This window comes from Anser brachyrhynchus, assembly GCF_964034855.1.
Source record: "Anser brachyrhynchus genome assembly, chromosome: 1".
Taxonomy (NCBI): domain Eukaryota; kingdom Metazoa; phylum Chordata; class Aves; order Anseriformes; family Anatidae; genus Anser; species Anser brachyrhynchus.
Window position 1 is genome coordinate 191574272 of NC_137694.1, and position 24102 is coordinate 191598373.

Consider the following 24102-nt stretch of genomic DNA (forward strand, 5'->3'; position numbering starts at 1 on the left):
TGTCCTAAAACGCAAAAATACAACAAAAGATGCTGTTAAAACTCACTTACTACCTTCAGAAGAGGATAAAGCAGAGAAGCCAACTGACTGAAACCAATTTCACAGTCAGTGTGACAAAATTCGGTGTAAATGCAGTGCAAAACACTGAGCTCTAACTTCTGATAATCTCTAACACTACCAGGAGGCAAGGAAAAGTGGACAAGTCTCCATAACGTCGCTGAGCTTAGAGTTTGGATTATAAACTTAAAATGAACACAGTAAGATGAGTTTGTTTCAGGAAGGACGGCTGCACACTCATGCTTCAGCCCTTTCATGCCAGTTGCACTATTATGAAGGAGAGGAAAGGGTTATGTGAGTTTTTCGATAAGGGGTGATTTTTCTGGTAAGCCACAGGCTGTAAGTTTGCGTCACAGAAACATCTAGACTAAAAAAATGCTTTCAAATACACTTATTTATGAGGAATTTCTGTTCTTGTAAGAAACTATTATGACTTAAACTGCTAAGATAACCGCAGACTTTCAAGGCCCGGTGCCACCCAGGGCAATGGCGGGCGGGCCGTGGGGGGACACCGTCCGGAGCCCGGCTCCTCCTCACGAGCGGCCGCGGGGAGGCAGCGGCGGGCCCGGCGGGCTGAGGGGAGGCGGCGCTGCCGCCCTGCTCCCGGCCTCCCCGGCGCCGCTCGTCTCCCTCCCCGCCGCAGAGATCGCGGCCTGCAGGCGGCCGCCCTCCGAGCCACCTCGGCCTGCCGGCGGGGCTGGCACCGGGCCGCTCCGCCATGCTGGCCGGCTACCGCCGGGCGTTCGGCCTTGCGCTGCGGGGCGTTGCGCTGCGGGGCCGGGCGGTGGGACCAGGGCCGGGGCCGGGGCCGGGGCTGTGGCCGGGGCTCCGGGCCGTCAGCACCAGCTGGAGCCCCGTGGGTGCCGCCTTCGATGCCAAGCAGCAGCGCGGCAGCGCGCCGGGCAGGGAGACGGTGAGCGGCGGGCAGCGCCCGAGCTGAGGGGGGACGGGCTGGCTCCGGCTGCGGGGAGGTTGAGTTGTGCAGCCCCAGCTTGGGTCGTCAGGGATTAGTTGCTCGTAACGCGGCCGGGTTCCTGAATGGGGTTTGTGACTCTGCTCCGGCTCCTGGGTGGTGGGGAGGGCAGGGAGCCGGGGGAAGTGTGGGCACATCCGAGGGGAAATGCCTAGTGCTTAGGAGCATGGTTTAGTGGGTGACATTGGTGGTAGGGGGATGGTTGGACCAGGTGATCTTGGAGGGCTTTTCCAACCTTAATGATTCTGTGATTCTACGGAATACGTATTTGTGCAGTGTGTGGTTGAAATCAGGGCTCTGAAATATGGCCTTCTTTGCCTTCTGGCATTTGAGGGCATCTCACTGGGAACTGAGGGAACTGGAGTCTCTTCCTGGGATGAGGAACTTGCTGTCAAATTGTCAGCATTAGCAGCAGTGGCAGAATAGGACAAAGCACCTGGGAATGTCCCAAATACATCCGAGATGATGCTTTTGCTTCAGGACATGCACTTTGACAGACAACCAGTCAATTCATAGCTTTTCCACTGAAAACTTGTAAAGTACTTGCACACCTGTAACCGGCTGCTATAACAAGGAGTTTACAGAAGGCGCGTTGTAAAGGCCCACAGATGTTCAAATCCAGATTAGGATTTTTAGATGCTGAGGTTAAATTTGGGAAGAGATGGATGTTGTATGAAATCATCTACCTTGTACTGTTAGCTGCTTTAATTAACAGGTAAGGAGATGCACCTATTGTGGTTGGGCATTTGCAAAGGGAGCGTATTACTTGCAGAGCTGCTTTTTGGTTTATTAAATATATATATATTTATTTGCTGCTGTAGGTCTGTATCGTGGTACTTTTCCAGCAGGTAGTGTTAGCAATTTTGTGTGATCTGCAGGAGGACCTTTTAAAGTCTCTTCTACAAATGCAGAACATAACAGCTTTCCATGGCTGCCCTGCCAAAGCCACACTCAGTCAGTCTGTTTAAGGCTTGGTAAGAACTTCAGGAACAAAACTGTTTATATCATAATATTCTTGAGTTGTTGCTTGTCAGTTCTTTGAGATCTGGTTCCAGTACTTGAGGCTTATTTCATGAGCCCAAGATCACTGTTCCGCTGGTGAATATCCACAGCAGCTGGTCAAGTCATTCACTGCTCTGAGACTCTCTTTACTCTTCACACTCCTGGATAAGTCTCTTTGCTTCAGAAGGATGTTTTTCTCTAATTTTAGAATGTAAATAGACTTCCTATAATTTGTCTTGTGCCTGTGCTTTGGAAGCAAGGCAAAAAAAAAACATGGCATGAAAAAAGGACAATATAGCAGATTATGGGGTGGAACAGGAGAAATTTCTCAGGATTTGGTGCTGAAGTCTTACCACTTGCTGAGAAGAATCCTGGCTATAGGAATTCCAGTGATGTTGTGCTCTGGTGAGTGATGCTGGGAAATGAAGATGTTTATATGTGATGCCAGTGTCTTTGGTGGATGTTAACTAATGTGGCTATTCGCTCTACAAGGACAGTTGTGGAAGTGGCACTTAGGGAAGTGCCACTATAGGTAGGGTCATTCTGGTAAAATTTCACAGTGAAAATTTTGTACTGAAACAGAGGGACAGAAATTAAGGAAAGTGATAGTAATGTGTTTCCATTGGGTTCTGCGCTGCAGGGTCTGTTTGGTGTTCCAGAACTGAGTTGTCCAGAAGGATTTCAAGAAGCACAGGACAAAGCGTTGCAAGAATCCGAACAGCTAGTCCAGAAGGCATGTTCAACACCACCTGGACCTGAGATCGTAAAGATCTTTGATCAGCTTTCAGATGCCTTGTGCAGGGTAGCAGACTTGGTAAGTTACATTTTTAATTACTACTTTAAGCAATTTCTTTTAAACTGACTGGCATAACATATCTTTTAGAAAAGAATCACTCTTCATCTGAAGAGAGCAGACCCAACCATCATACAGAAATCAGTTGTTAATAAATAGCTCACTGAAATTTTTGCTGTTGGTTTTCATATCTGAATTTCTCTGCGTGGTTTCAGTTTTCAAATCTTGTTTCTTCTTCTTCTTTTTTTTTTTTTTTAATATTCAAGATCTCTTTTGTGCCAGGCACTTTTTCTTCCTGAAAGTACTTACACACTCTGCCAAGTCACTAGTTCTCTTTTGTCTCTTATTTTTTAATATGGACTATGACTGTTTCCTCTTAATCTATCAATATCTAACTCAGACACTGATGTCAGAGTTAATGGTCATAGTTTTGTATCGGTTTGCTGAGTTAAAATTAGTTTGGTTCCTCCTATATGCTACTTTCAGATTTACATGTTCAAAGATGGCCTATCCTTGTAGAGCTTTATCTAGAAGCAATTTGGAAATGGTTCTCAGTTGGCAGGATTTTTGAGATTGGCCATTCAGCACCTACTCTGTCACTACTATACAGGATTTTAAGCAGGCAATCTTGCCCTAAGAAGTGAAACTCTTACGTGTATTACATTCCTAAGGTTACCTTTTCAATCAGACTGCAATTGTTCTATTAAACAACAACAAAAAAATGTTTCATGCACTTTCTGTAAAATCATGTTGAATGACTTCAATGTATTCCTAATCTTTAATTGTTTATCGTTTGAATGCCAGAACCTCTACTTGCCTTGAATTCATGTCAGCACTCATGGAAGCCTATAGCCAGCCTTTTTAGTGTCCTTCCAGCCTTCTGAACTCCGCTAAGTATTCAGAGACTTATTAAAAATGAGGATCAACAGGAGTGAAACAAAATACCTATTTTGAATCCAAAAAGACCTTAGGTTTTTCTCTTTAAGACCATTTCTTCTTACTAGCTAATAACCTCAGAGCATAACTTGATGGTCTATATGTAAGAGTAAAAAGAGTTTGAAAACAAACCCTTTAACCACATTTGGTGGTGTGCTAATTCATATCTGTGAAGTTTAGATTTAATTTTTTTTAATAACATTTAAAGCCTTTGCAGTATTTCCGTGTTGGAAGGACTCTAAGGTACACACAGTTTTAAGAAGTACATCGATTAAAGATATTTTTTTGGAAAGAAATGTTCTCCATCTGGTTTAAAAGTTGTCAGCACTGTTCTCCAATAAACTTTATTTTTGAGAAAAAATATGCAAATTATACAAATAGATTGCACAGAATGGTATAAATAAACATTCATGTAAATAGAACTACTTCAGTGCAACTGTGTTTATAATTAAAGATTTTAATTTGTCTCTTTGCCTCACTGTTTTCTTCCTTTTACTCTGTCAGGCCGATTTTGTGAAAATTGCCCATCCTGACTTTGCATTCAGAGAGGCCGCTGAAGAAGCTTGCAGGAACATTGGTACTATGGTAGAGAAGTACGTTTTCTTTGTTTTGCTATTGCCATATGCAATTTTAAAATTTGCTGTATCTGTGGTAACAGGGATCAAAAAAATATGTACGAAACAAAGTGTCAATCGTGCTGTTACAGATAATCAAGGATTTAGTTTCATTACAGTATCTAGTAAAAGGTTATTCTACTTCAGTTTCATTTTACCTTCAGAACAGAGTTTAGGTTATCAACTGACTCCATGTCACTGAAACTTGTCAAAGTCTTAAAATTACATTTTTCTAAGACTCATGGCACTTAGCTAGCTGTTGTAAAGCATATGTACAAAATCCTAATTTGTTTTTAAGATTTAAGCAGTTGTATATCACAACACTTTTCCTCCTGGTTTGTTGAACCTTTGAATTTCAGCCTGTGAGTGGGATATGTGAACGGGGAAAGGACAAGCCCCATTAAATGGAGCGTTTGGGGATGTGACTCTCTGGGGCTGTGATATATACCTGGTCTACCCTGGTGTGTGTTATCTTTTAAAAGTCCATTTCATAGAACTTATTCTTAAAATCTTCTGTGTTTGAAGTTTGGCCCTGCTTCTGGACCTTTGCTTCTTTTCTTTTCTTTTTTTTTTTAAATATCTCAAAATCTAACTTCTGGAAGTTACCTCTGATCCAGCAGCACATCAGTTTGGTAAGCTTTCTGACTGAAAAGGCTAAAAAGAATTCTGAGATGTAATTTGAACAAAACTGTTGCTTTAGTTTTGCCATTGTGTTTGGGAAACCTTTCACTTGCAACTGGATTTTTTAAGACTTAGGTTGAGCACACCATCTATAACAATATGACTTGAATATCCAAATGCTACTTCCAATTTAAAATTGGCTAAAAGGAGAAAATATTCAAAATTTATATGAAACAAGATGCATAAGTTATTGTAAAAGTTCAGAACTAGCTATTGCTGAGTTTTCATTTGCCAAGCCTCTCTCCATCATAGCTGAAAAGTCCTGGCAGTCAGGTGAAGTCCCTGGTGACTGGAAAAAGGCAAACAGCACTCCCAGTTTTAAAAAGGGTAGAAAGGAGGATCCAGGGAACTACAGACTGGTGAGCCTCACCTCTGTGCCTGGCAAGATCACGGAACAGATCCTCCTGGAAGCAATGCCAAGGCAGATGCAGGACAAGGAGGTGATCCGAGACAGCCAGCATGGCTTCACCAAGAGCAAACCATGCCTGGCCAGTCTCGTGGCCTTCTGTGATGGAGTGACTGCATCAGTTGACAAGGGAAGACCGACCAATGTCATCTACCTGGACTTCTGCAAGGCATTTGACACGGTCTCACATGACATCCTGATCTCAAAATTGGAGAGAGATGGACTTGATGGGTGGACCATTCAGTGGGTAAGGAATTGGCTGGATGGCCCCACCACGTCCAAATGGAGGCTGGTGACGAGTGGTTTCCCTCAGGGATCTATGCTGGGACCAGTGCTGTTTAATATAGACAGTGGGATCGAGTGCACCCTCAGCGAGCTGCAGATGACACCAAGCTGAGTGGTGCAGTCGATACACCAGAAGGAAGGGATGCCATCCAGAGGGACCTGGACAAGCCTGAGAGGTGGGCCCATGTGAACCTAATGAGGTTCAGCAAGTCCAAGTGCAAGGTGCTGCACCTGGATTGGGGCAATCCCAGACAGGAGCACAGACTGGGAGAAGAACTCACTGAGGGCATCCCTGCAGAGGTCTTGGGGGTTCTGGTGGATGAAAGGCTCGACACGAGCCAGCAGTGCGTGCCTGCAGCCCAGAAGGCCAACTGCGTCCTGGGCTGCACCAACAGAGGGGTGGGCAGCGGGTGGAGGGAGGGGATTGTGCCCCTCTGCTCTGCCCTTGTGAGGCCCCACCTGGAGTGCTGCGTCCAGGGCTGGGGCCCCCAGCACAAGAAGGATGTGGGGCTGTTAGAGTCTCAGAGAGTCTCGGTCTCTTCTGTAGGTGTCTGCATTTGGCTGCTTTTTGACGGAGTGCTGGGCTAGAAGGCCCTTTGGTCTGACCCAGTGTGCTTTTTTCATATGTTCTTATTTAGCACCTTCGTTACAAGAGCTTTTTTGGAAGTACAGGCATGATGCAGTGGTGTCTTTTGTATCTGAATCGGGTATTGGCAATTAACCAGGTTCGTTTCACAAATGGGGGTGCAGAAGCTTCCTGCACCTCAACCGATTTAAGAAGTTAGTGCTTAGGGCAGACAGGCTGAGGGCTGCTGATTTCTGTGGGTTTGCTGATGTGCATATCCTTCATTCCCCACTGCGATTCTGACCTAGTAATCAAGGTCAGGATACCTGCTTGTAGTAAACCAGCCAGCAATCTGATGGAAGTAGTACTCTGGCACAGGAACAGTGAGCAGCTGGAAATGTTCCAGGATGGTAAGCTCTCAGTCTACTTCAGTGGCAGCCAGAAAGTTCACCTGATGGCAGGCTTGGGCACAGGTTTCAAAATAAGGATAGAAAACAGTTCTCACACTTTCATGCTCTGACCATGGTTATCATTGCGTGTAGAAAACAAGCTGCCAGACTTGCTTGTATTTGCCACAAAATGCCATCCAGAAGGATTTTCCTATCAGAAGCACAAGATCTGTTTCCATGCCAGTTTGTCCACACATACTTTGTATGTTAATTTTATACTTTTTCAGTGTCGTTGTGAACTAGAAAACATTTTGAAAATACAGTTTTTGGTTTTTAATTTTGTTAAGATCTGACTTTGAATGGGTAATATCAAGAGACCAAAATGTTTTTTGTTGCTTATGTATGATTCTTTTACTTTGTCTTTCCAGATTAAATACAGATGTTGAACTGTGCCAGAGTTTGAGACAGCTGCTAGCTGATGAAGTTGTTATGAATTCCCTAGATCCAGAAACCAGGTACTTGCTAATGTTCATAGACTTAGATGTTTAGATAGTATATATCATTCCTTCCTGAGCTAGTAGTTTGTGTTTTATCCACTTAATTTATACAAGTGGAAAGCATACCGTATCTCTGTGACAAATTTATTGGTCACTACTAAATCACCTGTACATGAGTTAGGAAGTTTCTAGTTCTGCAGTCCTGGAGGATGTCTCTGTGACTGTAGAGCACAAGATATATTTAAACTGCATTACTGAGATCTTCACAAAAAAAAAAAAAAAAGAATTAAAGAATTTAAGATTTTCTATAATACCAGTCCAGTTTGTTGAAAATGTAGTGCTCTTCTGTGGTGTATATGTCAAAGTGTTTAACAATAAAAATAGGGAACAGACTTAAATAACTTGATTTCAGTTTGAGTAAACTGAAATCAGTGGGCTTTATTCAGCTTGAGAATATCAGGTGTAATTCTTCATTTTTAGATTTGGTCTAGAGCCCACTAGAAAATTTGTAATACATAGTACCATCATTGATACTTCAGGAAAAAATAAGAATGTGTTTATTCCTGGAACTTATGAGTTGCAAGAGGAATTTTTTATCTTACAAAATCAGATTGTCAATCAGATTATCAGAATATTTACTTAAATCATACATCATGATTGCTGTAAAATGTTTTATTAGCTGTTTATTCGGTTATGCTTTTGAATTAATTTTTCCCTGACATGATTAGACAAGCTTAATGTTTGCCCATCTTAAGAGTAAGTTATTTTCTTCACCTTCTTTCCCAATAATTAAAGATGGTAGTTTTGAAGAGGTCATTTTCTGATTATTTAGAATAAATGAAGTATAAAATTAAAAAGGTAATTTGCACAAATTGTTTAACCATCTATATTAATGTTGTAGAATTATTTTTGAAAAATATTTTTAATGTGGATGACTGAAATAGCTACAAAAGAAAAGTCCTGTCACTGAGTAAACTATTAAGGGCCTAAAACATAGGAGATCTGTGTCCGTAATAAAAATACTCATAACAGTGGAATAAATAATTGTATTCTCTGTAAAAGACATCAAACATAACTACTAAAGGTAAAAGATGTGAAGAAATTATGCTTACCAAATGAGGCTGTTTTAACAGGGATTTACTGTATTTTTAGGCGAGTGGCAGAACTTTTTATGTTTGATTTTGAGATCAGTGGCATTCATTTGGATGAAGAAAAGGTAATTTTTTGCTACAATATGTGAATAGAAATTTGCTTGACAATCAAAGACCGGGTAATGAAATCTGCAGGGCATGAATCTGGGCCAATTTGATCCAAGATTCACACTGTCCTCCGTGGAATTTTGTCTTCTCAAAAGTAGTGAATTTTGTCTATTTTGAGTCACTTTTATAGTGTTTTTTAATGTCGTTTTACATGTTAGTTGGCTGTTCTTTCCAGTTTGGCCCTTACCATTCCTTTCTCTGTTGAGGAAAGTTATAAGCAAGACTTGGGAACATGCGTCCTTTGATTGGTGTCTGCATCAGATATTTCTAATAAGTGCTTAGCTGTCTGAGCAGCTCATTTACAGAGGGCGAAATGCAAAACCTCGTGCACTCTGATGACAGGTTAATCAAGTAGAGTATTTTAGAAGGAATCAGGTGTGTGGTAGCCAGAGCTAACATAACTAGAAGTTGCAAATTTAATGCACATTTGAATGTCTGGGCATGGTCTGATTATTTCTCTTGGAGCTTTTACATGTTTTTTGCAGTAGTGAATGATGGATTTGCCAAAACTAGCAGCTTTCACTGTGATTTGTGGTATGGATGCTCTGTTGGGTGTCTGTTCATAGCTCATGTCCCTGTGTAAATTAATACCTTATTTATTTGAGGTATGCCCTCAAAAAAGGTCTGTACAAAGACTCTTTTACCAGATTTATGCGGTGAAGTTACTCTAAAAAGCATTGTTGTGATGGTGATTTACGAACTGAATGTGCTTCTAGAATATTTTCCTTACAATTACGTTGTACCACGAACAACTCTGAAACCTGTACTCTGGATTTTGTTTCTGATTTGTCTTTTTTTTTTACTGTGACAATTGTCTCTGTGCTGCTTTATCCCCCTTCAGTTGCAATTTCACTTGCCCTTTGTTCTTGCATATTTTCCTCTTCTTCCCCTGCCTCTTCCACTTTTTCTTCTTCTATTACTTTTGCTCAGTGTTTCTTTTCACTCTCATTTCAGACTGTAGAATCCCTTCATAAGTTGAAATTTACTTTTTCTGTTGCAAATAATTTCTGCTTTTTAAAATAAAATTTAAAAGACGTATCTTAAAGAGTAAAAATGGAATGGGAGGACAGGTCCGCAGCTTTTGTCATTCTTTTCACTTTACCAAGTATGTTGTGTCTATACCTTCCACCTTTTCTTTTGAGCTATGAACCCACAGGCCATAGAGAGCATACTCTACTAACACAAGCCAGTTCACGGAAGCAAGTGAAGTATCTGATAGCAGGGATAAATGTGTGAAATACTGTGCTGATGCTGTTAAAACACTAAATCACAAATTCCTCGGGGAAAGGTTGAAATAACGTAAATGCCTTGTGGTCTGCAGAAAATACTGCAATACAAACAGTAACAAGAGAACTGTAAATCTGTATCTACTTAGATTTATTCGGGATGCTGGTAGGATTTATCCCTCTTGATGATGCTTCTTTTTTTCTCCTTGATATTTTACATAGCAATCAGATCAGGTGTAGTTTTCTAAGCGCTTATCAGGTAGTTAGCAAAGCCTAAGTAAATTCTACCTAAACTCCACTATATGTTTTTTTTCTGCTGAAACATAGGCATTTTCTTTTAAATTTCACTTTTGTATGAAATTATGTATCTGATCTTTCTCTTGTTGACTTCTGCTGTGCCTTAGGATTTTGTTGATGCTGTAGGTCTAATCATAAATGTAGTATTTTCTGCATAATTTCTGGGAAGGTTAAGATTTTGGAAACTTTTGAGTCCTGTTTGAACTGTATCTGAAGATATTATGCATTTTGTACTTTATTTTTCTTACAGCGTAAAAAAGCAGTCAACCTCAACATCAGAATATTGGATTTATGTAATGAATTTCTGACAGGAACTCACCTTCCCAATAAGATTGACAAGCACATTTTGCCAGAGCATATTCGGTATAATTTTACAGCGGAGGGCAATTACTTGCAAGTCGCTGGTCTGCACGCTGACTGTCCTGATGATCTGGTGAGTACTTCCCAAATCTGCTTTGGCATACTCAGTAGTGCATATCAGCTTTTTTAATTGTTACTCAGGCAAATGCATATGGTTTATGACTGTGATGTTATGACTAACAAGGAAGAACTGCTTTAGAACACAGTAATCAATGACAGCTGCGGTTATGGCAGCTATGAAATAGTGGAGGTGAAGTTCCTGAATGGATTAAGGAAGAAGAGAGGCAGAATTCAGACCCTGGATTTCAGGCAAACGTATTTCAGCTTATTCAGTAAAGTGGGAGGTGGGATCCCATGGGGTGCAGCTGTGAAGGGTAAAGGAGCTCAGGAAATCTGTCAGTTCTTTAAAGATCCAAGCACAAAATGATACTCAGATACCCAGTATCAGCTTGTGCTGATATGTAGAAAGCCAGGCAGACTTATCAGGAGCCAGGCTCAGCCAGCAGGGAAGTCATGACAGAGCTTCATCTCCAAAAGGCAGCAGACAGGAGGTGGAAGCAGGTACAAGGCACAAGGGAGCAATTTAGAAACACTGCCTGTACATGTAGGGATGGTATTAGGAAGACCAAAGTTCAACTAGGGTAGAGAGTTGTAACGGACATCAAAAACAAGAAGAGCATCTACTGCTGCTTTAGTACTAACAGGCTGAACAAGGTGACTTAGTACTGAGTAAGGTGACTTAGTTACAGCAGACACGGATAAGGCTGAGATGCGAATTGCTTTCTTTGCCTCAGTGTTCACCAACAAGGTCTTCCAGGCCTCCGTACTTACTGAAAGAGTTCAAAGAGAAGAACAGCTAGCTGCAGATGAGGACCCAGTTTGGGATGACTTGAGAGAACTCAACCTGCACAAATCCTTGGGGTCAGATGGGCAGCATCCAAGGGTTCAGAGAGAACTGGCTCGGTGTCCTTGGAAGGCTTGATGTCCCTGACAGGCTGTGAAGACCAGGGAAGAACACCAGTGACTTGTGGAAATGAGATGTTCTACCCACAACATACTCAGAAAGGCCAAATAAACAATCTGGGGAACTACGGGCAGTTTAGCTTCACTTTGGTCCCTGGGAAGATGGATCAAGGAGCAGTCCAAGTTAGGAGATCGCAGTCTGTATTGATGGACAACCAGACATGTAAAAAATTTGTTATGTGTTTAGATTCAGAGAGTAGTGGTTAAAGTGTTATACTCTCCTGGAAGGCTGGTAAGGAAGGAAGTGTCGCAGGGGTCTGTCCTGGGGCCTGTCCTGTTTCTCATCTTTGTCAATAACCTAGGGAAGGTGACAGTGCTAGCACGCCAAGTTTGCACATCGTGTCAGATTAGGAGGAATAGATCTGACAGGAATGTTACATAATGCAAGGACAAATGCAAAGTTCTGCAGCTGGAAGGGAGAATTGCTGGCAGACATATGGGCTGGGATTACCTGGCTGAGAGCAAGTCTGTGGAAGGGGCCCTGGCGGCAGAAACTGAGTATGAGCCAGCAGTGATTCAGGCAACAATGGCCAGTGGCATCCAGGGTTGTATGAAGGGGCAAGCCAGAGACTGAAGGAAAAATTCATGTTTTTACTTTGCTCAGCACTCTTTAGACCACATCTAGATTACTGCATCCAGCTTTGGACACTTCCTGCAACCCCCTCCAAGAAGGACATTGACAAGCTGTCGGTGGACTTAAGTGGAGGCCACCAGGATGGTCAGGGGCTGGAGCGCACACATCGTGAGGAGAGAGCGAGGGAGATGGGCTTCTCACCCTGTAGCAAAGTTGGCTTTGGGGGGGACCCTGCCAGCAGCCTGCCAGTACCTGTGAGGATGTCCCGGAGACGATGGAGCTCTTCACGCTAGTGCATGGTGGGAGGACAAGTGGCAACAGGCACAAACATACATGAGAAATTCCAACTGGAGGAACTTTTTCACTACGTGTATAGCTGAGCAGTGCAACAGGCTGCCCAGAGAGGTGGTGCTGTCTCTCCATCTGCGGGGATTTTCAAGACACAGCTGGATAAAGCTTTGTGTAACCTAGTCTTACTTTGTAGCTGATGCTGCTTTGTGCAGGAAGTTGGACAAGAGACCTCCTTAGATCCCCTCCGACCTGAATTATCCTGAATGATCCTACTTTAGTTATTGCTGAAGATACTTTTCTTAACGGAATTCATTTAGAAAGTGTTTGTTTATAAATTGGAAATGAATTTAGATTCTTTGAAATGTGACAGTGGTTCTTTAGTCTCCTAGATGTGACTCAAGGAATGTATTGCAACTTTTAGGTGTTTTGTTTTACTTTTCATAAAGCAATCAGGGTGACTCTGAAATCTTTTTTATCATGAAAAAGAGAAAAGCTGACTGTAGTAGAACCCAAGATGTAGTGTTTATTCTCTGTAAGAAATGAAAATTTAATGAAAATTATGGCACTGGGGAGATGTAAATAAAAGAGTAATACTCACTGCAAGTCATCTATAAACTTGTCCTGAAAACAGTATGATCTGCAGAATTGCTACTGAAGCTACAAGGAATAATACATCAATTAAAGAATGCAGTTCTCTGAGTCAGGTATTTGGAGAAGCTCTTTGGAAATCATAAAATTTAGGTTGGGAGGGATCTATGGAACTTGTCAGTTCAAGCCTGATCCTGTTCAGAGCAGGATCAAGCAGATCAGGTTGCTCAGGGCCATTTTCCAGGTGAGTTTTGAATGCTTTCCAAGGATGGAGATTGCACTGTCTCTCTGGACAACCCATACCTTTGTGTTTGACCACTCTCACTGTTATTTTTTTTCCTGGTATTAAATTAGAAATTTTTACCTGCCAGCTTGTATCCATTACATCTCATCCTCCTGTTCTGCACTTCCAAGAGCCTGGCTGCATCTTCTCTTTGTTCTGCTGCTAAGTAGTTCAAAATTAAGATCTCTCCTGAGACTTTTCTTCTTTGGGTTGGAGAAATGCAACTCTCTCAGCCTCCATTCGGAGTCATGTGCTCCAGCCCCTGAACATACTGGTGGCCACGTGCTGGACCAACTCCACTTCGTCTGTGTTTTTCTTGTCCTGGGGAACCCAACTCTGAATTCAGTGCTTGAAATGTAGTCTGAAAAGTGCTAGAGAGAAGTAATCACTTCCATGGTTCAGTTGGCTGTACTTTCTAGTAGAGCTCAGTATGCTGTTGACATTAGCCGCAAAGACACGCTGCTGACTCAGTATCTCACTTTATGCATTTTTTAATGAACGACTGGTGGAAGAAAATAGATACAAAATGACTTGTGTATTATTATTGTCATATTTATTTAGTCTACAGTGTCCTCCTGAGAGGGGAGCAAAGGGGCAGATGCTGATCTCTTCTTTCTGGTAAATGGTGATAGGAGCCTGAGGGAATGGCATGGGGAGGGTCAGGCTGGGTGTTAGGGAAAGGTTCTGCACCCAGAGGGTGGTCGGGCACTGGGACAGGCTCCCCAGGGCAGTGGTCACTGCTCCGAGCCTGTTGGAGTTCAAGAAGCATTTGGACAGTGCTCTCAGACACATGGTCTGATTTTGGGTGGTCCTGTGTGGAGCCAGGAGTTGGACTCAGTGATCCTCGTGGGTCCCTTCCACCTCGGGATGTTCTATGATGCAGTGATTCCAAACCCAGGGCCTTCATTCTTATTGAGTATATGATCTAAAAGAGAAGCTTATTTTGAAGGAAAGGAATCATAAGTTGTTGTGTTTCTTAAGCCTGTTTGATGTGTACAAAATACAGATTTTCCTCAATTGGTTTGTGAAATACAAAAAGCATTTTACCAAGGTTGCTGAGGCTAGAGGTGATTTTTTATTTTTTTTAGAGTTATAATAAAAAGAAATAGGAGAAAGCCAGATTGTCCATGGGCAGATGGACAGACTAATAGATTGCTACTTCAAAAGAAATAAGGCTTTTTTCTTCCTCCTCTTTCTCTCCCCTGACCCTGTCTCTGGTTCTTATCAGATCATTTCAGGAGCCAGTTTAACTGACATGCAGAGGACAATTTAGCTTTCTTCGAGTTTATTTTCAGAGCTTTTAGTGAGTTAAGACAGCTCACAGAGAAACACAGATGTTGTCACAGGGAGAGAGGCCACGAGCAGAGAGGGGACTGTTGACAGGAGTAGAGAACAGGACCCTTTTTAGCAGACTTGAACGGTTAGGTTGTCTCATTGCATTTCCTCATTCCATCTTTAAGGGGTAAGAAAGCAGTAATTGTCAGGCAGTCGTAATTACTATTATTAAAAAGTTGTAGGCCTTTTCTTACCACTATCAGTGAAATACAGCTGTAATGCCAGATCTTCAATTGCATTGCATGTTTCCTGAGGAGTTATACTGTAGCAGTGTGACTTTTTTCTTTCATATTAGGTGCGAGAAGCTGCTTACAAGATTTTTCTTTACCCAAATGCTGAGCAACTGAGCCGTTTGGAAGAATTGCTTGCTAGCCGAAACAGCCTGGCACAGTTGGTTGGGTACGACACCTTTGCCCACAGGGCTCTTCAGGGAACAATGGCCAAAAATCCAGGTATAAGGCATATGGGGAAGGATATGCTGAGAAATCAAATGCACTGTGTTAGGTATGGAGTTAAAAGCTGCTCGTTTGTTTTGTTAAGTTTACACGTATTTGTCCCAGTGAAGTTTCTCATTGCAGTTACACTTAGCTTTAGGCAGTACTCGTGTTTTCAGTAAATTCAGCAATACTTATTGAGTGGGGATCAGTGCTTTTGTTCAGAATTAATGTTCACTCCTTAGATTATGAAGTTGCTATTATTCCAGCATATAACAAGATAAATGTGGTACCAAATTCTTCTGAAATGATGACACAGTGGTCAATAGTGTAGATTGTTGTTCTAAGGACACTTGTTTTGTTTGGGGTGTTCTGATCTGAACTTAACACCTTTTAAGGGATGGAATCACTTTTTTTTTTTTTCCATTTTACTTCTAGAGACAGTAACACAGTTTCTGGAGAAGCTTTCTGACCAGTTGTCTAAAAGGTATGTCTTTTTCACTAAGTTATTTTGTAAGCATACTTTTATTCAGGAACATAAGGACTCGTGTACTCGACAGTCAGTCATTGCTGCTTATTATGTGTTCTGATGAAATAAAAAGCAAAACTTTCTCAGAGCTTTGAGGGGAGCTATTAGAATAAATTTTGTGATCAGAGAACAGCCAAGACCGAATACAGGTGATGTGCCAAGAAATTCAGGCAACAGCACACAAGTTTAAGTGTTGAAGGACACCTCTTGTGTTCTCCCCATATGCACAACTCCATATATTTTACATCTGTGAGCAAATTTCTGTTTATCCTGCTTCCTTCCCTTAACTCCACACAGCACAAAACAGTTTCATCACTGCGTATTAATGGGGTGTATTGTCAGAAAGAGAATGCTTGGGATGGGCACAACCGGAGTAAGAGAGACTTGATTGAAGGTACCTGAATGAGAGATGCAGAAAGGAGAAGTTCTTTTACTGTAGTGTAAGGGCCTGTCATTTTATAGCATAGTAGCAATCTCTGATGATAGGCTTTTGTTAGGACAGCGTATTTTTTTATGTTGTATTCCATTGCTCAAAAATCTTTCCTGATCACTTTCATCATAAAAATATTTTTCAGAACTCAAAAAGATTTTGAAATGATGACAAAGATGAAAATGAAGCTTAATCCCCAGAATTCAGTAAGTTAAATTTACATGTACGTTGAATTTTTTTAATATAGTAGAAGCTAACCTTGTTTTACATGAAAAATCAGGTCAATTTTAGTTTACAACATGTAGCATAATTGCAAAGAGGTACTTTCCATCTTCTTGTTTTAAATGGTTTTTGACTTCTTAGCTGCTATTACTATTAAAACCAGCCATTGAGTGCAAGATGACAGTTGGTTTATACAAAGTGATAATACTTTTAGTTTTAAAATTAATTAGTGGACTCTTTTTTTTCTTGAAATCTGGTATAAAGTCCCACTGCATATTTGAATAAGAAATACGGTCTGAAAGCAAATAAAAAAAAAAAAACAGGTTTCAAATTGTGGAATATGAAGTTATTTCTGATGATGAATTTAGCACTGAATGTTTTCCACTTTTTTCTAAGTTCTGTGACTTGTAGAAACTGCAAAAGTATGCAAAGGAAACAAAACGTTTACTTCGGGTTCACTTGTTGTCCATTATTGTAATTATAAGCTGGAATCCTCTTTCAGAAATTGATGCCGTGGGATCATCCTTACTACAGTGGCGTCCTCCGTGCTGAGAGGTAAGCTCCTTATGTTCCTGATTGTAATGTAAATGAGTGTCTTTATTTCATTCATTTCACTGAGGATAATGAAAGTCCTCAATGTAAACAGGATTTCCTTCTTTGAAGATGTACTTTAATATGAATAAATAGAGAATATCCAACGGGGCAGTTCTTTGCAACATTTCTTAGCGTTGGAATGCCTGTGAGGTTTTGGCTCTTCTGTTGTTTTGCGGGAAAGTAGTGGCCTTTGAAGATACAAGAGGATAAAACAGTTTCAGAACAGATAGAAAATCCGTGTTTTCATTTTGCTTTTAGCTCCTAGCTGAGCTGTAGTTATGTTTAAAAATACATTTTGAATCACTGAGCATACAGTCCAACTCCTCTTCATATTATAACTGTATTTTACTTCTTTACTGAACTTGCATCTATTTTCTTGCATCTTCTACAGACCTCAAACAGAAATTTGAGTAGATTTTCACTCTTCTTGGGTAGAATTCATTCTCATCTCTCTTGCAAAGATTGGGGAATAAGTCTGCAACACAAACTTAAATAGTCCTTGCAAGTAATGAGATGCCAGCTCTGAAAGGCACGAACCCTGCACGTTGTGTTTATTAGATCAGCAGTGTTGACCTTTCAGATTTGTGTTATAAAAGGTAATTTAAAATTGTGCTGCTCTTGCAAGAGGAGGAGGAAGAATCTTGCCTTCACTGCAGATTTGTACGTTTTTGTTTTTTGAATAAACTGAGTCTGGAAGTGTCTGATAAAGGAAGAAGTTTGCTCTGGATCAGAAAGCTGCGATAGTAGAGACGTGGCATTATGGAACGATTTACACCAGTTGCCGTGGCTGATTCACAACTTTCTTGTACTTTGATACCAAGGCAATAGTTTTATGAGCAGCAGGTGTGATACTGGATTTGTCTTTAGCTACCACACGTTCAGATAGGAGCTGATATATTTATGTGCAGCAACATTCATGTCCTTGCAACATGCATGGACCTTACTATGCAGGGGAGTGTGAGGGACGTTTGGCTTCTGAGTTAGTTCACTGGAGCTGATCCTAGAGCATGCAGCACTCCACAGCATACGCGCAGATCGCTTGTTGATGGTGTGGCAGTTTTTCTTTTAAACTGGACAGGTATCAAATGTAGTTCTGTGAGTGTGAGAACAAAATCGTGGTCATACTGGAGGAGTCAAGGTGCACCTAGCTCTGAATCTCTTTGCAGGGAATAGCGATCTGTGGAAGATCACTGTGGCACTTGTTCAAGGTACTGTCTTGTCTTGTAGCTTACAGGTCTTTGCCTGGCGGTTTGGTGTCTTCAAAACAGAAAGTAAGAATTACATTCTGATGCGTAGTCCTCACCATTACTGTCAGATGTTGATGAAATTTATTTTCTTGTTTCCTATTTATTTTCTATGTTCCTACAGTGTGTCTCCCTGTCTTTAGACTTAGTGTGCCCCGTACAGGTTAGGATGTTAAGTGTAGAAGTCTCAGAGTTTGTTTCTCCTCCTGGGAGGAGCACCTTCTCTTACTGTCTTACTGTCCTTCACAGATGTTCTAATGAAGCTAGTCATTTTGTAATTGAGTTGCCAATGATTACAAATAGATTATTCTGCCCATTTTGGCACTAGGAAGAAAAGCATATCCTTTCCTGGTGGAGCTCTGTAAAAGTTACTTTATTTCAAGAATAGTCTGGTAGATTTCCGAAGGGAGAACTGAGCTTAAACAGACCAGGACATCGGTAGTGTATATTTGCTGTTTTATTAATTAAGGCAGCAAGTCTGGCAGCTGTGTCTGTGTGAAGAATCTCCTAAACATATGTAGTTCCTCCCTGATTACAGTGCAGGATTGGGGCCCAGCCTTTTTCTCCCTCTGGGTTGGGCAGGAGTATTTTTTTCTGGAAGCTGTTACAAGCATCTACAAGTCAGGGAAGGAAAAGCACTTTTCCTCTCCATCGTGTGCAGCGGTGTTTTGCTAAAAACCAAGAGCTTGGTCTTTTACAGTCCTGTTACCTGAGTGCTGTGTGTTCAGGAAAAGTTTCTGATCTGACAGTGTCTTAACAATGGTTCACGTTCATTCTGCCCCTGTTGTAGGTATTTAACTTACTGGCTAATAGATAATCAGCCCCGAACAGGAAAGCTCAGTTCTTCGTTGCAAATTATCAGTAGCTGTGCTTTATGAATGAAACTAGCCAGGAATTGGAGACTATTCCTACAACAGCCAGAGGACAGGAATATGCTGTTGCACATCTGTGCCCTTTCCCTGTTTTATTTGCAACTTCTGATCTATTTAAGTGTCTTCTTATACCTTACACCTTGTTTGTCTTGTATTTGTGCTTACCTCTCATGACACCCTTTCCTGAATTCCCCTCGGATGTTATGGTATTTTCAGGCCAACACTTCAGGAACTGCAAGATGAGAACCGTGTGTCACAAAGCTTCTTACTGGCAGGAGTTTGATTTGGCTATTTGTTGTTACTCTCCCTTTCTAACCGAGCCAATTAACTTGTAATACAAAATGATGTCTCTGAGTAACATTATGTTGTTTTCCTTTTTTTTTTCCCTGGGAAAATCATTTATCCTTTTTGATTTTTTTTTAATGGTATCATGTTTCATTTTATTTATTTAGAAAATAATTTATTTAAACGTACTTACTGTATCTTATTTTTTTTGCTTAATAACAAAATATGTTTTCAAACAAGATTTATCTGATATGAATTTCTTCCATTGTTGTTATTCTTTGTTTAGTAGATAAACAATTTTGTTCTTTGAGTGTTTTTTTTGTTGTTGTTTGTTTTTGTTTTTAAGAAATTTACTTTTAGCTTGGTGCCTTTTACAGAATGGACATGGTCAGGTGTGTAATAGTACTATGTGCAGCACATAGCTTACATTTTCGTCTCTGTTATGTTTTGGGGCTCCGTAGTAGTTTGTGGGGTGGATTTTTGTATTGCTATGAATTTCATTTTATATTCTGACTTTCTTAGTAAATGTTTCTGTTTAAAAGGAAGCAAATGCATGCTTTTGGGTGTTTCTTTTATCATTGTGGCTCCAGCTAATGTAAGGAACCAGTTTCCTAGATACCGTCGGGTATGTAAGATGGCTATCTTTACCAACCTAGGTATAAAGCCAAGGATTTACGGGATTTTAGTTTTTGATTAAGTAACTTTGCAACATTCTAACGTGTCACATATGTGCCTCTAAGGGATGAAAGAAATATTAGATGGGACAGTGCCTATGTCTGTTGAAGTAGCTACACTGTTCCCTATTTTGGTCTGTACAAGCATATTTTCACACAAAATTGTTGTGGGGAAACACTGGATGACAATGTGATCATGATATGATCTATTACTTCTTTATTTTTTTATTTCTTCTCCAGATTTTGGTCAGCTACATCAGTTCTTCTCAAATTGCACTAAAATCCATGATATTTTTCTAATGTGTTTATTTTTTATCTGTATGTTGTATATTTTAAATGTATGTATATGTAGTTTATTCTAAGCATGTTTATTCTGCATTAGAAAAGGCTTACGGAAACAAATCCTTTGTTAGATTCCTCAGAAGTAGTTTTAAGAGCTGGATATTTACTTCTGAAGAATGTAGGGTATTCACATGCACTTGGACTATTGAATTTTGATAGTATTCGCTGTCATATCAGGTTGCTTCTATTTTCTTCTTACTCCTTCATTTTTTATGGAATATTCCTGCTGTTTTGTGGGGTGAACAGCAGGAGGAGCTCCAGACTTAACTCACAAAGCACGTTTTTCTTTCTGTAAACTCATCCACAAAAATTTTGTTTCTGTCAGCTTTCACCAAGTCTTTTCCCTGGAAACTTGATCCCACTTCAAAGAGTAAGTCTCCCATTGATGGTAACAGGATAGTTTACTTCCAATTTTTTTTTTTTTGGAAAATTATGTTAAGTAGCCTCTCTGGCTTTAAACCCACACTTAAAACAGCACAATGTTTTTGTAGCTCTAGTTTAAGTGGCACAGAAAATAGATGTCAGTATAAATGTACATTTGACAGAAACTGGAGACAAAAGTCTGAAAATCCATGGTAGTAGTATCTTAAAAGCAGATAGAGTAATTAGGAGAACCTCAAGAATTTTGGCAGGCTATGTGTAATAAAACAGTAAATGCTAGAACATGCTTCAGCCTCTAACAAGTAAGAAGATGTCTGTCTAAAATGTATATTATAAAATACTGCCCTTGAGTTTTAGCACAGGCAAGTACCGGAGTATTAATTAAATCCCATTACTTCTCAGTAAGTGCTACTGCAGTTATAAGTAATTCTCAAAGACGTGATCCTGCACAGATATAGTAGCCTTTCTGATTTCTTTAGGGTCATAAAACAAAAGGGGTGGAAGAGAGCTTTCACGGTCAGCTGTGTGTCTTGAAGGTGGGGCTGGCTGTACTAAGCTGCTTCTGACAGAGGCACAAAACTGTTCCTAAGAACCATCAGTGGTGAGCTTAGAATATTCAGTGTTGGCTCCTGTTTTCCTAACCTTTGTTGCTTCTGAGGCTGGGCTGACTTGGTTGGCTATAATTCACTTTCGGGATTTTTGCCAAACTGTCAAAGACTTGATTCAAGTAGCAACTGGGATGTGTTCGCAGGGTATTGTACTCCGTGCTGGTCCGTTGCTTTGGGACTGCAGAAATAAATTAAGACTGGCCTTGGGGATGAACAAATCAATACCAAAATAAACCAGTTTCCTGCCGGGTAGGAAGGAGAATCCACCACCGCAACTAGAGGCATTTTGGATCCTGGGGTGATGAGCTCAGCAGAAACTAGGAGTAATTCTGTTCTTGTTGGGACTGTACATGCTTGAGGGGGAGCAGACAGCACTTTGGTTTTTCAGGAGCAGGGGTAGTACCAAGGTACCTGAACAAGGCTCTGGATGTTTCTAAAGGCATATACGCTAAAAACTGCCACTGCATTATTGTTAGTTTTACAAAAGAATGTTCTCTGTAAGGAATACCGTGTGGAAAAATAGCTCATACCCTTTTGTGGAATCTGTAAGAAAACTGTCACTTCTGTTCAAATTGAACACTGAAATGGACAAATATTGCAAAATTTAAAAAGAAACAGGAAATCTTTCAAACAAATTGCTTGTAGAGAACGGAAACATTCTTTAACTATCTAACTGTAAGCAAGATAAGTCTTCTATCAAATCAACTAGTATAATTGTAAAAAGTATATTTAACTTACCAATCACTAAGCTGGTTGACTAAAGGTTTTGGAGGAAAACATGAAAGTTACCGAAAGGGCCTTGCTGTATTTTTCATTGGAGAGTGGTCATCTAACGAATACATACTGTGATTGTGAGAAGGGCTCCAAAAATTGTAAGTTTTGCTTTGTGTTCAGACTTCTGTTGCTGTTTACTGTAGAAGATACTACTTGGTGGTGGTTTATATTAAATGTTTTGAAGGATCCTAGTAATGGAGTTTCGCAAGTAATTTGCTACCTTTGCTTTTCCTGTTATTGCTGAGTACTTAGCTTGCTATTTTCTTTTCTGAAGAAGTAGTTGAAGTAGTTAATGTAATACAGGCAAAGCATAATATTTTTAAAAACATTATAAGAAATTTTAAAATCAGTGATCATTCCTCCTGACTTTCAGATACGTTACTTGCATGCTGAGTAGTACAAAAGCAGAATTTAAGTTTCGAGAATTGTTTATTCGAAACATTGTAGAAGAACAAAGAAATTGCTGTTGATTTGAAAATAAAAGTCAAATCTAAAAGTCACATACAGTGTCAATGGCAAACCAATATTCTGAATTACCCCCTGACCTCCTCCAAAATATTCTGTGAAGTACAATTAACAGAAGAGAAAAAGGATAAGGTAAGATACAGGTGCTAGTTTATGGCTGATGAGAGTACAAAGATTTTCTATTATTATTATTATTATGATTTTTAAAAAATCCAGAGTCTTCTATAAATCATGGTTAAGAATCTCCCTTCAGGTAAAGAATTAAGTTTCATAGTCTGGCATGTAGTGAAAATTGGAAGGGGTTTTCCTTGTCTTGATCTTTCTAAGTTAACCCGAGGGGTTAATCTTACTTTTATCTTCTACTAACAAGTTTTTTTTTTCCAAGTTTCTTTGAAAGTTTTGAGAAAATCTGTTTTATTAAAGATAGTTAACTTAGTGCTCTGTGTTTTCATGGATGTCAACAGGATAATTTTCTCAAAAAAAAAAAAAAAAAAGGAAATATCCAGGACTGCATTTAATAGCCACTGATAAGAATTCTTGCCAAGCAGCTAATTTGCAACTGTTGAGTCTGAATCCTTATGCTCTGTAGAAGAGTGATTCTTACTTAACTATCCCTAATGTCCAAGTTTGTCAAAAGCATTGTTAATAAAGCAGATGAAAGTTGCACTACACAAAACAGTCTTAGTTTCTTTTCAAATATACAGCTTAAATGAAAGTGATTTTAGAAGTCTGTATTTTATTTAGACTCAGTGAAGTCATACAAGCTTAGAAATAATTATTTATAATGACATACTACATCTTTGTTCTTCACAGGGACACAGCCTTTTTGTTTGAAGCTTGCAGTTCTTGAAGAATAACCAAACCTCATTGTGTCAGTTAACTTTTTAAAATTGGTTTTTAAATTGGTTTGGCTACTTTACTTCTTTTAAAAATATTGCCAGGCTGCATACTGTAAAAGTAAGGTGTCTGGATTTTTGAGCATAGTTTATCCTTTAATATAAAGCAGGAATTTACATCAAAGAAACTACTGTTTTCTTTGATACTGCTACTTTCTTTAGCAGAGTACTGAGATTTCTCTTTGTAAAGTTTCTGAGCTTATGTTCTGACATAAAGTACATAAGAAAATTTTCATTCTTTCTGGGGTTTGTTATAAATAAAAATGCTTTGGGGTTTGAAACCAGACATTCAGAGTGAAGTAGGCTACTGGCATATGGTTTAAGACAAAATGAAAGCAGAACAAACTTCTTTTGTTCACTTTTTTGTGTCTCAGTCTTTCAGTTTTGGACTTTTGAGCATAACCTGCATTGTGCAGTTTTACAGGCTCAGCCAAGTAAAGGTTGATATTACAATAAAAAGGACTATTTCTAATTCTTTATATATTTGTATATTACCTGAATTATCTAACAGATAGTTTAGCTTAGAGGAAAATACTCTTTTTCACTGTAAAGATGAGTTCACGTATGTTTTTGATTTATTCAGAGCAAGATTTCTCTGCTGGCACCCTTTTTTTTTTAAGGAATATAATATTTCCAACATCTAAACTATAAGGATTTTTTTTTTAATATCTAGTGATGTAAAAATGCCTTCTTGATTTTTGAAAGTGAACTTCCACATTAATAACTGCGTTTAGTTTGTATGTCTGTAATAATAGAAATTTTACTTTCTTTTTCCTGCTCTTCCAGAAGTGCAGTCAGATCACTTACGTTTCACATAAAGGCTTAAGAAAATGTAAGTGTTCAAGTTGCATGGTGGTTCAGAAAACCAACTGTAGTACTGCAGGTATCAAAAAACAATCCATACCTGTGTTTTTGACC

At 39.8% G+C, this 24102-nt stretch overlaps 1 protein-coding gene across 2 annotated transcripts in view; it reads left to right on the top strand.

The window, feature by feature from the left end:
• The first annotated feature begins 610 nt into the window (after positions 1–610).
• Positions 611–24102, top strand: part of MIPEP (mitochondrial intermediate peptidase) — a 75707-nt gene continuing 52215 nt past the window's right edge. The window contains exons 1-10 of one of the 2 annotated variants that reach the window (XM_080577325.1): positions 611–970; positions 2673–2846; positions 4266–4354; positions 7130–7216; positions 8351–8414; positions 10231–10413; positions 14730–14886; positions 15307–15355; positions 15973–16033; positions 16552–16604. In XM_080577325.1, the coding sequence (XP_080433451.1) occupies positions 776–970; positions 2673–2846; positions 4266–4354; positions 7130–7216; positions 8351–8414; positions 10231–10413; positions 14730–14886; positions 15307–15355; positions 15973–16033; positions 16552–16604 (1112 nt within the window). In that variant the 5' untranslated portion in view covers positions 611–775. The remainder of the gene's footprint in view (positions 971–2672; positions 2847–4265; positions 4355–7129; positions 7217–8350; positions 8415–10230; positions 10414–14729; positions 14887–15306; positions 15356–15972; positions 16034–16551; positions 16605–24102) is intronic. The other variant, XM_080577324.1, reaches the window with a different exon arrangement.